Source organism: Rhea pennata, chromosome 8, assembly GCF_028389875.1.
Source record: "Rhea pennata isolate bPtePen1 chromosome 8, bPtePen1.pri, whole genome shotgun sequence".
Classification (NCBI taxonomy): Eukaryota; Metazoa; Chordata; class Aves; order Rheiformes; family Rheidae; genus Rhea; species Rhea pennata.
Window position 1 is genome coordinate 32,004,470 of NC_084670.1, and position 15,645 is coordinate 32,020,114.

At 43.0% G+C, this 15,645-nt stretch overlaps 1 protein-coding gene across 4 annotated transcripts in view; it reads right to left on the bottom strand.

Annotated features, from left to right (window-relative positions):
• The window catches only part of RABGAP1L (RAB GTPase activating protein 1 like), a 239,259-nt gene that overhangs the window by 42,062 nt on the left and 181,552 nt on the right, over nt 1-15,645 (bottom strand). For all 4 annotated transcript variants that reach the window (XM_062581619.1, XM_062581614.1, XM_062581618.1 and 1 more), the window contains one exon: nt 12,509-12,637. In XM_062581619.1, coding sequence (XP_062437603.1) covers nt 12,509-12,637 — 129 coding nt within the window. The remainder of the gene's footprint in view (nt 1-12,508; nt 12,638-15,645) is intronic.

A 15,645-nucleotide genomic window follows, 5' to 3' on the forward strand; every position in this document is an offset into this window, starting at 1 on the left:
ATGTTAATTTGCAAGAAAAATAATGACCCACTTTGCCTCTGGGTTTCCTGCTGGTATTGAAAACAACAGAGTTTGCATCTCTACGGGCCCTTGGGAAGATGACAACATCCAGAAGAGCTTCAGTAAGGAACAAAATTAGCACCACTGGTTTCAAGAAGAGGCTCGACCCAGCAGTGCAGAATCCACCCCGTAATCTATTACTTTCACCATCACAGCTTTTGTTTACAGTAAGTTTGCTGGGATCTATATTCTACCCAATATATTCACCCAACTGCAGTTCCTTTCACCGCAGGAGACCACTTTCATACTTCAGACATAAAGAAACCACATTTACTATTTTCAGGACCTGCAAAAATTGCAAAATATTGAGGGCAGCGATAAGGTGAAGAATTTTTTTTCCTGTTTCTGCCAGGTCAGCTAGATTGCAAACTCATGAAAACTTACAGTCTGACTCTTTTTACAGTCTGGGCTTTTTTTTTTTCTTTTTTTTTTTCTTTTTTTTTGGGGGGGGAGGAGGGCACTAAAGGCTGAACACAGAAAAGCCAGGAGAATGGTTTAGCGGGAGGTGCAGATGTTGTTTAATAGCAGTTTGCCCCCGGCTGTCTTTAGGAAGAGGGGGAGCGAGCAGAGCAGAGCAGAGCAGAGCATCCTTGCTGGGCACGCGGGAATCAAAGCCTTGATCCGCTTCAGATTTCTTCTGCTACTCATGACCAGCTGAAAGGTAATCAATATTCCCGAGCGTGTAAAGACGGGACGTCCCACGTGGCACAACCACGTGGCTCACGCCGACTGTTGTGAGGACGTACAGTAAGGTCCTGGATCTCGTGCCCTAAATTACAGGTTATCAAAGGGATTTCTGAGATTAAAAAAAAACAGTTCAGTCACTTGGCTCTGCTAAGAACTTTAGCTATGGGGTTTATTCTTTCAGCAGTCAAGGCCTTAACCTCGAAGCCTCCGAGCTACGTAAGCCACGTTGTATTTACGGGAGTGACCGCACATCTGTACTTGCTGTTTGGGCAAATGCTGAAGAATCCCCTCAAGGTCAGTGACACGCAGCTGCGCTGGAGGTTTGTTAAAGCAAAGGCGTTTGCAGGTCTGTTGTCACAGTAACTGGGTGACTCAGAGTGACACGCCGGCTCGGAGCCCAAGCCGTGCGCCCGCACTGCATTTGTGCCTACACTTCCCAATTTCAGAGGCTGCTTACTCTACAGATTAACTGCTTTCCTTCCAGATTCTGCAGGGATTTTTCTGAAGTTTTTCCCTGTGATGGGATTTTACAGTTTTTGCGTGGCTTTCAACCAACTTCCACTTTCATAATCAGATTTTACTTAAGAATTGTTGTCTAGGAAATTGCATTAATCAAAAAAAGGAAGTTGAAAGACTAATACACAGATATGGTAACATAACAAGGACTCAAGCCTCATCTGCTGCTTCAACAACGGAATAGAAAAATGCTGATACGTTGTCAAGGTTTCCCAATACATCAACCCACAGTAAATGCTTTGCTTTTCACTTCTACCTATCCTTACCGCTTCTGTCGCAGAAATAAGGGATGTTGGGCAGCCTGAGCTACGAGCAGCAGGAAAAGTGGCACGTGAATGCTGTATGGAGCTCACTTTTGTCAGCCTTCAACCTTCAGGGAGATGCTCAGGCTCCCTCTAAACTTAGACCTTTATTTGTCTTTAAAGCATCCCCTTTCAGCACCTTTCTGAGCCACTGGCCATACCCAGTCAATGACCAAAAGCTTTCAGGCAAAAAACCAAAACAATCCCCTCAAAAACCCACCAGGTTTTTTTACACCTCCTCAGTATACCTGCACATTTGAAGCAGGGCTGAATGTGAAACTTTGCGTACAGAGGCGAGCTAGCGTGGCGCTGGGGGCCACCCCCTGCCTCGGCGGCCACAGGAGACCTCCTCGCTTCCACCGGCAACGAGCGAACGAGCAAAACCTTACACTGTCATCTTTAATTACAAGGAGATACCTCAAAAGAAGGGGATAAATGTATTACGACATTTTGATACAGCTTTTCAGCTGGATCCTCCAAAGCCTGCTATCTACAGCCCTTCCAGTTACCAGCCTGATATAAGTTATTTATGCCTAAACACAAACAAATTAAACATCATCAACTAATTAAGTTGAAGCTTGCTACACTACTTACTCTGCAGAAAAGAAATAACGCTATCATACAGTAAATATAAAAGCTAACAACAGGAAAACAGAGAAATCTGAAGCAAAGAGATGAGGGAATCTTAAAAATGTGAGTATTACCATTAAAAAGCACTCTGCCGAGCTTCTACTCAAATAGCCTAGGTAACAGCCAAGTAACCATGCACTGAATTTAACTTAGAACAGTATCAACAACGGCAAAAATAACATCTGGAGTTTGCAATGGAAAGTTATTAATGAGAACTTAAGTTCTGAATTCCACTGTCACTGCAGTCCGCTGCATTTAAAAAATGCCTACTGCCATCGTTCTCTATTTACTTGTTTGCTCACTTGTTTTTTAAAGGTGAGAAATGCAATTGCAGGTGCTTGAGAAATGAAACACCAGAAAAAAATGCAGAAAGACACTGTCCCCAATATTTGATCTTTGTTCATTAGCTAAAGCTTTGATTAAAAAAATGGAATAGAGTTAACCTGTGTCCTTAAAAAAAAAAAAAAAAAATTGAGCTCTAGGTCTTAGTATACTGGAGCGCTTCAGAAATCGCTGCTTCATTTCATTCATCAAAAGCGCAGTTTGGACCTAGCTGTTCTCTGCATCACTCTGAGAGTGAGACAGTCACTGATATTTTTTTTCCCCAAAGCTAATGCACGCAACAGCCATTGGCTCTGCTTCACCTGAGCTTTGCGCGACAAGTCACGACTTACAGTTACAACAACTTGAACTTTAAGTCTTCTAACACCTACAGAGATAAAAGAACCACCAATGACGATGTAGAGTGCTTACGGTATATGTGAGAAAGACATTCATCAAAGAGGCTGATCAAACACAACACAAGACAGTTTGAAAACGTTGTCCAAATGTAATCTCCTCCAAATGCAAGTCTGTTGGGATTTCTAGGAACAGAAATAAAAGAAACTTGCTTTGTTGGCACTGAACTGCTGGTAGGCAAAAGAGCTTCTTCCCGCATTGTTCAGAAGGGAGAATATCGAGTTTCTCTGGTCACATGAATTGAGTTAAAAAAAAAAAAAATATAGAATATTTCTAACTGTCCTCAGTTCAAAAGCGAGTTCTCACAGGCAACATGGAGACTGAGGCTACCAAGGGTCTCAGCTTGTTGCCACCGGGGTCTCTACTATCTGAAAATGGATTTCTTACGAGTTACTGCTTTGATACTTACTGCTCAGCTTCTATCAGTTTCCTTAACATCTGACTGTTTGAAAGAGTCACAGAGAAGCATGTATGAATTTCCATCTCCAAAAAGATGTCTCCATCTTGAGCCTGAATACTTTTGTTAATGCTGAAGACACCATCAAGAAATACGAAGCACCTCTTCCCGGCCAATGTAATTTTGAAGCACAGAGATCTTTCCAGGCATTTCTACATCCACATTTTATTTATATGTTGTCTGCCCTGTGAAAGCCTGGGTTTTTGTTTGTTTTTCACTACAGCTGTAAGTATTGATCTCGGGATACATTTATTTTTCTCTACAGTCTGTTCTGCCTCATGGAAGTGTCTTCATAAAGAAAAGCCTCTTACTATGAACAACAGCTACTGCAAACCTACCGGGCACCATCGTCTCCGTCTTTCTCCAATCAAACTTGGGCATTCTTCAGAGAAAAACTAGTTACAGTTAACTGGGTTCTTTTTTTTCTTCCTTCAAAGGGAAGAGAGGGGTTAGACTTTCTCTTCTAAAGAACAGCTATGAAAGCCATTATATTGACCACGATGACTCTACATAGGCCCGCTGTAACTCAACAGACCAGTCACTGGAGGTTGAAAACCTCTTATATGTCATCTTAATTTCAGATGTGTCAATTCAATTCGGGAAAAATTTTCACTTCCTCTTGCTCATAGAGTAATGTTACATAAATGGTGGCAAAGAGGGCAGAAGACATAAACACCAAAGAACGTGACCCCCTGCCACCTTTCTCTAACACTTTTCTCTGCTTCCAGAATCCCCTTCACAAAGAGCATGGAAGATAAAATGCCAATTTTATTTTTTTCAGATTCAAAATTTGGAGTTACTGCTAGCAAAAACAATCAATGATTCAACTTATAACAATTTCAGTTGATCCAAATGAGCTTTATGGAAAATACAGTATTAAATATTGTTGTTATGCTCTATTCAACAGGCCATTCATTCTGAACTAAGGTGAGATAATTTAAGATTATCTTGGAGGAAAGCACAGGAAATCATTACATGTAAATACTTAAAATTTTATGCCATAGATCTGAGCCAACACCAGTGTCCTCCTCATACGTGAAGGGTAACAGTGCAGGTTCACTGAGAAATTATCACAAATGTGCATCATGTGAGATGCCTAAGAAAAGCCACGTAGGTCTCACTAAAGTGTCAAAGTTGTTATTCATCAAGAAACCAGGATGCAAAGGAGTCGTTATCCATCCAGGAGGAAAGAGCCAGTGCCTAGAAGCGCCAGAAGCCCCTCTGAGCATGCTACACCAGGGATCTGGAAGGGAGGAGGCCTAGCAAGCCTGCAAAGCTGCGGCTCCGGGGGGCACGGGGCTGAGCAGAACAAAATTTAGTGTTTCCCAGCTCTGTGGTCTGTCGGACCCTGGAACTGTTTTCAAGGGTCACCATCACCTGGTTCCATTAAACTGCTAATAGTGAGGATAGATGTCTTCTGGATGTGTGTGTCTCGGGGGTAATGCAGTCGCTGGGGATAGAGGCAATGCACAGACCTATTCCACTTCTTCACCTAAGACTTTTCTAGCTGTTAAAAATCCTTGTCTTCAGCGCTGTCCTTGTTGACGTCATTACACACAGAAGTACACGTACATATGTAAACAAATGACTACTACAAGGACATCAAAATATTTCCATTCAGTTACATACTCCTTCCACGTTTATAAAAAATAACTATATATCTGACTAATTTACAAAGACAATTCAAAGCAAATGAAAAAAATCAAGCAGTTTTACTAATGCTTAAACACCAGGAAAATATAACCTCAGTACCAAATGCAGGCAACATGTCTGTGCAGTAGGAAACCAGATATGCTGAATTCATAGCAAAAGCGGATCTTTTTTAGCTATATGAGGCTGGGTCGTCGATCACCAAGATCAGTGATGACAATAACATTAAAGGCCAGGTTGTACTGCAGGCACTCCAGTGTGACTTTGGGTGTCAGTTCATTGCACTGTGCAATAGCACAAAGCCAAACGGAAAGGAAGAAGCTGAAGCTGAACACGGAGCCGGCATTAAAAACCATGACCCTCCTTCTAACGGCAACAAGACTCTGCACTTCAGAGATAACAGCGCCGACACGGCGAGTGGAACTGATCAGTGCTTTTTGATACGAAGTCACATACAGCCACAGCAGTGTTTTCCGTAGATCTAAATACAATTCTCCTCAATTTGGTTTGGCCTTTTTCTTCAGAAGCTGATAACTGAGCAATTTTTTTTCCCCCTATCGGTTACATTAGAGGATTAATTAGATACATCACTGGTAGAGCCAAAGGAGTAAAAAGCTTGTGCAATTTCAGAGCCTTTCTACAGTTATCTCCTTTGATTTTTCTGCCACGTTTGTATTGTTTTACTTCCTTTCACAACAGCAAAAGCCCCAAACATCTAGATAAACAGACATATGTATACATAAAAAATCAGAGGGAGAATGCACTAAAGACAGAAAAGGAGGGAACAAGTGAGCTATTTTTATTCTGTTCCGCTAAAACTCACATAAATCAATATACAATTTCTTGCTAAAGCATGTCTGCAAAAAATTGCTCCCAGATGAAACAGCAACAGAGGTGTAGATAAAGTAGTTTGTCCACCTCAGTATGGTGTTAGCTTCAAGACAGGCATTTGATTTCAAAATATTTAAATAGTGACGTTAGCAAGAAATTTTGTTTTAAAACTCCATAAACAGCAATTTTTGATTGAGAAGAAGTTTAGACCCAGCTAGTAAAGCTGTTACCCGTGAACCACACAAGGGCCTTGGTACCAGCGCGAGGGTACCAGCAAGGCCCGACAGCCTTGTCGGTATGCTCGGCAGTGACCAGAATTTGCATGTTTGCTTTGCACTCACACAGCCACCGTTTTTCTGAAGGTCGTTCGTTCCTCTCCCCTGCGGTGTTGAGAGCAGCAGTGCTTTTACGCTGCCGGGTCTGCTGAGGAGCCTTATTTGCTCTTCGTGAACTCCAAAGAGGGCAGAGATTTAGGAAGTGTTTTATCTTATAAGAACTTCAATATACTAAGTCTTTTCCCCCCACTGATGATGATAACAGAATAGAAAAGACCTCAGTGCAGTTCATGGGCCATGTAAAAGAAGGTGTCATTAGAGCTGCTGTCCTACCATCTCAACATCTTCTCTGTGGGTTCCTTTATCCGGTTGCTACGCAGGCTCTCCAGCGTGCTCCTCTGACCTTCCCCGGGCAGGCGAGGGCAAAACCTGCTTCCTGGCATTTCCCCACTTACCCGGCCACTACGCTCAACTTGTCGCCGTTTCTGCATCTGCAGTGTAACCAACTTTGAATGTTGTATCTGCTCAGTTTCAGAAGATCAACAGAACAGTCAGGGCAGAAATGGGCAGAACTCCCAATTTATCTGAAAACTGGCAAACCAGGAAATTCATACGGAGAAAATCTCGGAATGTGACTTCTTCCTTTCTACAGTTCAACTGACTAAAGTCAAGTGGAAGATTAGAGCTGATAGGTTTCCTAAATTATAATCAAAAACATTCCCCTTTTCTTAGGACACGTACTGATCTTCACATGAGACTCTGCACTGAGAGATGCAAGAGAGGGCTGAGGTAGATTTAACAGGTATACAGAACATGTTAGTTGTTTCAGTGAAGTAGTACATTAAGTTTAACTTTCATTAACCTAGAAGAGGTTCTTTCTTTCTTCATTCTTTAAGCAGGGCTTCCAGAGGCATAGAAAAAATTTTATAATTCTTCATCACAGGAAGAATATGCAAAAAAAAAATATATATATATATAACAAAATATAAAAAGCATGAGTACAGAAAGTAGTCAGTCATTCTAAGATGCACAAAATCAGGGCAATTCCTTATTCTATAGACATAATACATAGCCTGCTTTGGTCAGCTAGAAAATTCTCACCCCCAAACCCATTTTCACAAGTGTAAACCTTACCTAAAACACCAGGAGGAACATCCCATTTCCCACCACACAGGCCATTGCAAAACAGAAGGTATGACCATTTAACAACTGTAGACCAGCAAAATAACTGGAAACAAAGTAGTAAAAATCTCCTGTGTCATCCACTCTAAATTTTCATCCTTTATTAACTTTTTATTTACCCTTAAATCAACATCTTGACCTCCTGCACAGAAAATTAATGTATTTCTGCTCTATTTTGGAGGTAGGAAGGAGAAATTTGCATGACATTGGGCTCTACCTACGTTAAGTCTTGGCAGATAACTGCATAAATTCAGTCTTTTAAGGTGCATTTATGTCTTATATTCTGCTAAAGTGGGATAAAATATATTAGCCAGGTATTAGCGGTATCCTAACTTTGCAGCTACGTAACATGCATATGCCAAAAACAACAGGAAGTTTCTTAGGCAGCGTTACTGCACAGTACGAACTACTATAAACACTTCCCCGCAAACACAGAATACACCAATGACTGCTTGCAAGAAAGTAACATCACTATTTCTGATTCCACTGACTTTGATCACAGTGATTTCCTCACTGGTAAATGATCCAAATTCAGACCTGGTGAGTAATCACTACAGATATTTCTAAATTGAGTGAGCCATTCTCTATCACATTTTATACACAATTTTCAATTAAAGGGACTTTTCTTTTTTTTTCTTTTTTTTTTTTACATTTCATTTGCAGAACATTTCTGTCCCTTGAGAACAGACCGATGTTATATTATTTAATTTGTTTTAAAAACAGTATAAAACTAACATTACCAACACATGGCTTAGATCTTGCAATCATGACCTAACTTAAAAATTATGAAAATCCAAGGAAAAAGTCTGAAGTACTTTTCTCATTTGCCTTTTCTAAAGCCAAAACAGAGCTAAAAATAATTAAAAAGGAAGCAAGAGCAGCTGGATTATTACATCTTAAAACTCCTGTTCTGCAGTGAAGTTAAAGAAAACATGAAACACTGAAAACTGCAGAGCAAAAATATGAAACCTGGCTACACCATGATTCTGCTTTCAAGTTTTGGTGTCTCAATCGTTAGCTTAGAAACCCAATGAAAATACTCCCTGACACTTACCGTGTGGTACTTTTTCTAAAAAGAAAATCTGACATTTAGTCTACAAATATCAACACAGAAGTGAGAAGCAGCACAGTACCTCACTCACAGAGCAGAAAAAAACACATTCAAGGGTTTTGTTTGTTTTCTAAACAGAACAAGTTTTGCCCCATCAGCGAGACAGGCAACTACTTCATATAACCTCTGCACTCCCTGAGACCTCAACTAATGATAATTATCAAGACTATAATTTCCTATTAGAACATGTCAACTCTTGTACTTATTAGTTCCTGTTTGTAAATAAATACCATGATTATAATATCTAATTATACAATCATAAAAGAACTGAGGTTGGGAGGCACCTCCGGAGATCATCTAGTCCAAGCCACCTGCTCAAGCAGGGTTAACTACACCAGGCTGCCCAGGACTGTGACCGGACAGGATCTGAGTATCTGTAAGGATGGAGACTGCACAACCTCTCTGGGCAACCTGGTTCCAGTGTTTAACCATGCCCACAGTAAGAGAGAGTCTTCTTATGTTTAAGCAGAATTTCTTGCATTTTGTCTACTGCCTCTTGTCACCACTGAGTCTCTCTCCATCTTCTTTATCCCCTCCCTCCAACATTAACACACATCTCTGAGATCCCCCCGAACTTTCTCTTCTCCAGGTTGAACAGATCCAGCCTTCTCAGTCTCTCCTCAGATGACAGATGCTCCAGTCCCTGAATCATCTTAGTGGCCCTTTAGTGGACCTGTTCCAGTAGGTCCATGCCTTTTCTGTACTGGGGAGCCCAGCACTGGGCTCCAGGGATGGCCCCAGCAGGGCTAATAAAGGGGAAGGATCACATCCCATAACCTGCTGGCAATGTCATGCCTGATGCAGCCCAAGATGCCATTGCCCACCGTTATCACAAGGGCACTTTGCTGGCTCACATTCAACTCGCTGTCCACAAGAACAACACAGCTGCCGAGCTGCTCTCCAGCTGACCGGTCCCCAGCCTGCCCTCGTGCCTCGGCTCTTCCTCCCCAGGGGCAGGACTTCTCATTTCCCTCTCTGTTAGACTTCATGGGGATCCTTCTCTGCCCATTTCTACAGCCTGTCAAGGTCCCTCTAAATTGCAGCACACCCATCTGATGTCCAGGCACTCCTTCCAGCTTTGTACCATCTGCAAACTTGCTGAAGGTGCCTTTGGTCCCATCATCCAGAGCATTAAAAAGACGTTAAACAGCATCGGCCTGAGCAATCATTCTCTGGGGTGAACCACTAGTTGCTGACCTCCAGCTGGCCTTGGTGCTGCTCATCACAACCCTTTGGGCCCAACAGTTCGGCTAGTTTTTATTCCACCTCACTATTTACTTACCTAGTTTGTACTTAATCAGTTTGTCTATAAGGATGTTACAGAAGGCAGTGTCAAAAGCCCTGCTAAAATCAAGAGGAACAACATCACTGCTCTCTCCATCATCCACCAAGCCAGTCATCTCATTGTAGAAGGTTCGTTAAGCAAGATTATCCCCTTTCTAAATCCATTGTGACTACCCCATGTTACTTTCTTCCTTATGAGCTGCTGATTTTCTTTTCCATCAAATAGTTACCATGCCACCTGCAATCAAAGGTTACCTTCCTGTGATTCAGATTTAGTTCTCAGTCGGTAAAACAGAGACAAATTGGTCCAAAGAAACCAAACCTGTGAATTTCAGTCAATTCAGCCTTTGGGTGCTTTAATTTAATGTGGAACACTGAGTTAACACATTCAAGGCACCATATAGTCACCCTGCAGAGAACTATAATAAAAACATTAAGATTGGCCTAAATGAAACATGAACAGAAATGTCTGCATGCAGAGGAATCAGAAGAAACAATATAGAAACGGGTTACAAGAACGGCGCGTATCAATAAGCAAGGACATGACTGACAGCAATCAAAGTGACAGACCAAAGAAACATCTTGTCACAGCTAGATCAGCAGCCCAGCACTCTGACGAGGCCATACCACAAATGACCAGTCAGTAGAAGACCTGTAGCAAGGCTGCAGCAAGGTATACAACATGTCACCACTGTATCACCCACCATGAGGAACCAAACTTATCCACCATTTACAAAGGCTGACGTTAGCAAGGCTCTGTGGCAACACAAGCTTTCACTAGTTTAGATCAACTATCCTGACCATCCCATTAATCCTGAAAACAACCTCACCTAGACCAGAATATCAGGTTGCTCCTCTTCATGGGCTTGGCTGCTCTTAGCTTAACTCTCCCAAACTGTCCAGTACGCAGCTGCAACCCCCTCGTGTCCCTGCCACCTGCACAAAGTAACGCACCACGTGCCCAGCGAGGGAGCGGAGCCCTGCAAGGGTGCGGAGTTACCCACGAACACAGACGGCAGGCGATAACGTGAACCTTTCGCTTTCTCCCACCCTCGGCAGCGGTCCAGGCCCTGAGTTCTCCTTCCATTCCAGTAATTCCTACTTGTCCTCACGCGCTTCTGTAACACACAGGGAAGCGCTTTGCTTCCGTCTTTGCTGAACTCACCCGTGCTCTTCCCTCGTGCATCTGTGGCCAGAACGTGCAGAACTCTGCACACCCAGCGGGTTCACCGTCAAGCCGCTCAGCTGCCTGCCCATCCACGGCAAAGTAAGTTGGTATTTCTTTCCTTTGGTTTTGCATGGCCCCATGTGCTGAAACCACGTAAGGTGCTATACCCTGACCATCTCCCTCAGGCGGATTTCAAAACACGTTCCAAACAAAACCCCGCATATAAGCGTGTATCAGACACAGTTCGAAAAGTTAAATAAAAAAATTATCGTGTGGCACACAATAGATTGCTGGAGAAGAAAATGAGACAGTTACGCCCAAGAAAATGCATATATATATATGTCTTTCAAAAAGCACCATGAGGATTTCTACTTTAACCTTGCATCAGAAAATTGCACACCAAATACACCCAGCACAAAGATATTTTGACTGTACTTAGTAAGTCTTTAAATTACTTATTTTCAAGAATTGAGCTTATAGCACAAAGGACTAAATATATCAAATTGAATTGTTATCTTTCACTCCCAATACTCTAATCTTTCAGTAGCAGAGATCAAATCTCAAGTTCAATTAAAAAAACCAAAAAAAACAAAAAACAAAAAAACACACCTTTGCACAGAACCTCTTTTCCTGGCTGGAATAAACCTCAGTACTGCAAAACCCCTTCTTTCACAAGATCAATGTTTTAACAAGTACAGAAAAAAACCCTGCTTAATAAACTATTAAATTAAGCAATGCAGAAAGAAATGAATATCGAACTATAGAGAGATATAAATAAACCTGGGTTAGAGAAGCGTACCTTCTAATGGTATGTTCTCAGCCCAGTGTTGGGCTATGCCAAACATGCATTTCCCACCAGTGCTCAAGCTCCAAGGAATAACAGAACCACTTTTTTTCTCAAGACCAAACGGTAAGCCCATCCATCATTGCACACATTCCAACAGAAAATGCCAGAAAAAATCCCAGCCCTTCTGAATGACAGCTTCATGAACTCCTGCAGTCATTTTTAATACAATATTCTGAGGCACAAATGCTTACAGTCATGATCCTGTAACTTGCCATCATTCATTAAATGAGCAATCCTGGTGCTCTACACCTTCAAAGAAGCCTACCTTTTGACAGCAAGGTCTTGGATAGGGTACAGCATAAAAAGATTTTTGTCCTGGCAAGCTACATACACAAAAGAAACTAACTTTCTACTCCAATATAATAATATGATAAAGCAGCATTCTGCAAATAAATAGCTTCAAAGTAAAATAAATAATATTTGACATATTGTTACATGGTCACATGGTATCTGGTTCATTGTTTTAGTGTTATGAATATAAAATAGTTTATGAATTTGGGGGCACTGATAATTCAATATTTTCATTATGCATCACTTCTATTTTAATTATTAGCCTGAGCCAAGTCAGACAAGGGGGAAAAGCTCAGTCCTTTACTTCCTTTAAATGTAAAAATCTGTGTGTGTGTGTATATATATACACATACACATACATAAAGTAATTAATGATTTCAGTACTGTGCTGCCCACATCCTACTGCCATTCGTAGCATCCCACCTTATTTTCCCTGCATAAAGTCTGGCTGAACAAGAAGAAATGAAGACTGCTCTTACCTTAATGTTGCAGGCTTGCTCCATCAGCCTCCGAGCGTTCTCCTCTGCTCTGTACCTCTTGGGCAACTGCACCCTGAAGAATTTTAAAGCTCCTTCAAAATCAGCTTGTAAAAGGTCCTCTTTTGAGGTCTGCAATTAAACAAAGAGAATGACTGTAAACCCTGAGAACATGTAGTCATGCTCTTTTACTGGATTTGTCATTTACTGAATATATTCCAAACCACCAAGATTCACATTAGCTCAAAAATACCCTCTATGGAAATAGTTCTCTAAGATAGAGCTCATAAAACGAAACAGAAGCTAGAACTCATCCAAGAAATCCCAGGCAGAGCCCTGCAATCGGCAGACTGTAACCCACTAAAATACTTCATTCTTCTGCACGTACCAGGTAGGAAGGGGAACCTGGCAAAGCCTCTCAAGATGCAATTCAGCGAGGAGAAAAACACAAGTCAACCAAACAACAAAACCCAGGAGTATTTATGATATTTTTTAGAAAGTTTGTGCTTCAGAGCACTGCTGATTTTATAATGCTGTCCTGAAAAGACAACGTATATATAGATATACATGGTTGCAGACATGAACAGCAGAAGCAGAAATGCCTATGACTCATAAGAGGCATCCGCAAGTCAACGTGCAGAAATCTGTGACACAATTTCTCAAAGAACACTGTGCCAGAAAAAGTCTTCCATCTTTATTTCTGTATCTTTCATAATATTGTATCTCTCACTGTGGTGACAAGCCAGAACCATAACAGGTCAGCAAATGTTACAGTTTCAACCGTAATTCAGTCCTGCTACTGATAGAGTAACATGATTGATAGGACAGCGACAAATATATTCATCTGTGGATTTACTAAGAGCTACGTCAAGAGATTTTACTGCTGTACAATACCAGGTCTTCAAACAGTTCATTGAAAAACTTCACAAAAACTGTATATCCAGACAAGACACTCAGGATGCCATCTCAAAACGTGAATTCCAAGGTCCTTACGCCAGAAACAGTGAACAAAAACGTATTCACTTACAGACCAGTACCAAGGAGCCTGGACCTGAAAGAACAGGATTATTGCATGTAATTCAGGAGCAACACAGCTCCCCCGGCTCAGGACAACGGCGGAAGGAGGGCTCGAGTTGCCATTGCCAGCAGTTTCGCCGGCGCAGTCTCTCCTTCCTCGGGAGCAGCGCGCTTCATCGGCGTCGGTCTCGTTGCACGGCGGCACACGCAGGCACGCAGCCTCCGAGGGAATCAGTCTGACTCCCGACTACGCTCCCATCTGCTCAAACTCCTTTGCCGTCTCCAATTTCAGACACCGGCTTTCCAGAAAACACGCTCAGCCAAACACAAGAGATTTGGCTCTACGCAGGGAAAACTGGGAGAAACTGCACCGCCTTTGATGGACAGGAGATGAGACTAGATCATACAACTAGTTCCCTTGGCTATTAAATTTGTTTTAAATAAATAAATCTAATTCTCAGTACATCACAGAGGAAATTACACTCGTGTTTTGTCTATGACTCATCACCACCCGCCCAATAAACTAGCATCTCTAGCTCATTTACATGAAAATAATTAAATCTCCTATGTAAAAGCCTTTTCAAGAAGCACAACATACTGTTTTCCAAAACAAACTGCACCCCAGTGTAGGACTGCAGATATCGGAACAACGTGATAGCGATAGCCAAGCGGAGCTGGACATACCCCACCGTCCTGCTGAGACTACCACAGCCAACCCAGAGGGGCTCTCAGAAACAGGATTATTAAAAAAAAAAAAAATCTTGTAAGACTGAAAAGGTATTTTGATCTGGCCTCTAATTTCTACTAGGAAACACTATTCACAATGAGAGAAACAATTTGGTGGGGGGAAGGGAGAAAGGGATTTTAAATTATTTCCTGAGCTCAGAAAAGCAGCAGAAGTCCGGATGGGATGCACCCATGGGTACTGAGGGAGCTGGCGGATGTTGTTGCCAGGCCACTCTCCATCATCGTTGAGAGGTCCAGAAGAACTGGAGAGGTGCCTGAGGACTGGAAGAAAGCCAGTGTCACTACAGCCTTCAAAAAGCGCAAGAAGGAGGACCCAGACAACTATAGGCCGGTCAACCTCACCTCCATCCCTGGAGAGGTGAGGGAACAGCTCATTCTGGACGTCATCTCCAGACACATGGAGGAAAAGAAGGTGATCTGGAGTAGCCAGTATGGATTCACCAAGGGGAGATCCTGCTTAACCAGACTGATAGCCTTCTATGACGGAGTGACTGGCTGGGTAGATGAGGGGAGAGCAGTGGACATTGTGTCCCTTGACTTCAGCAAGGCTTTTGACACTGCCTCCCATAACATCCTCCTAGAGAAGCTCAGGAAGTGCGGGTTAGACGAGCGGACAGTGAGGTGGATTGAGAACTGGCTGAAAGGCAGAGCTCAGAGGGTGGTTATCAGTGGCACAGAGTCTAGCTGGAGGCCTGTGGCTGGAGGAGTTCCCCAGGGCTCAGTACTGGGTCCCATCCTGTTCAACTTCTTCATCAATGACCTGGACGAGGGGACAGAGTGCCTCCTCAGCAAGTTTGCTGATGATCCCAGGCTGGGAGGCGTGGCTGAGACACCTGAGGGCTGTGCTGCCATTCAGAGAGACCTGGCCAGGCTGGAGAGTTTGGCAGAGAGGAACCTCCTGAGGTTCAACAAGGGCAAGTGCAGGGTCCTGCACCTAGGGAGAAATAACCCTAGGCACCAGTACAGGCTGGGGGCTGACCTTCTGGAGAGCAGCTCTGCAGAGAAGGACCTGGGAGTGCTGGTGGATGACAGATTGACCATGAGCCAGCAATGTGCCCAGGCGGCCAAGACGGCCAATGGTCTCCTGGGGTGCATTAGGAAGAGTGTTGCCAGCAGGTCGAGGGAGGCGATCCTGCCCCTCTACGCAGCCCTGGGGAGGCCTCATCTCGAGTACTGCGTCCAGTTCTGGGCTCCCTACTACAAGAGAGACGTGAAGTTACTGGAGAGAGTCCAGCGTAAGGCTACGAAGATGATCAGAGGGCTGGAGCACCTGCCCTACGAGGAACGGCTGCGAGAGCTGGGCCTCTTCAGCCTGGGGAAGAGAAGACTGAGGGGGGATCTGATCAATGTGTACAAGGACCTGAAGGGAGGGTGTC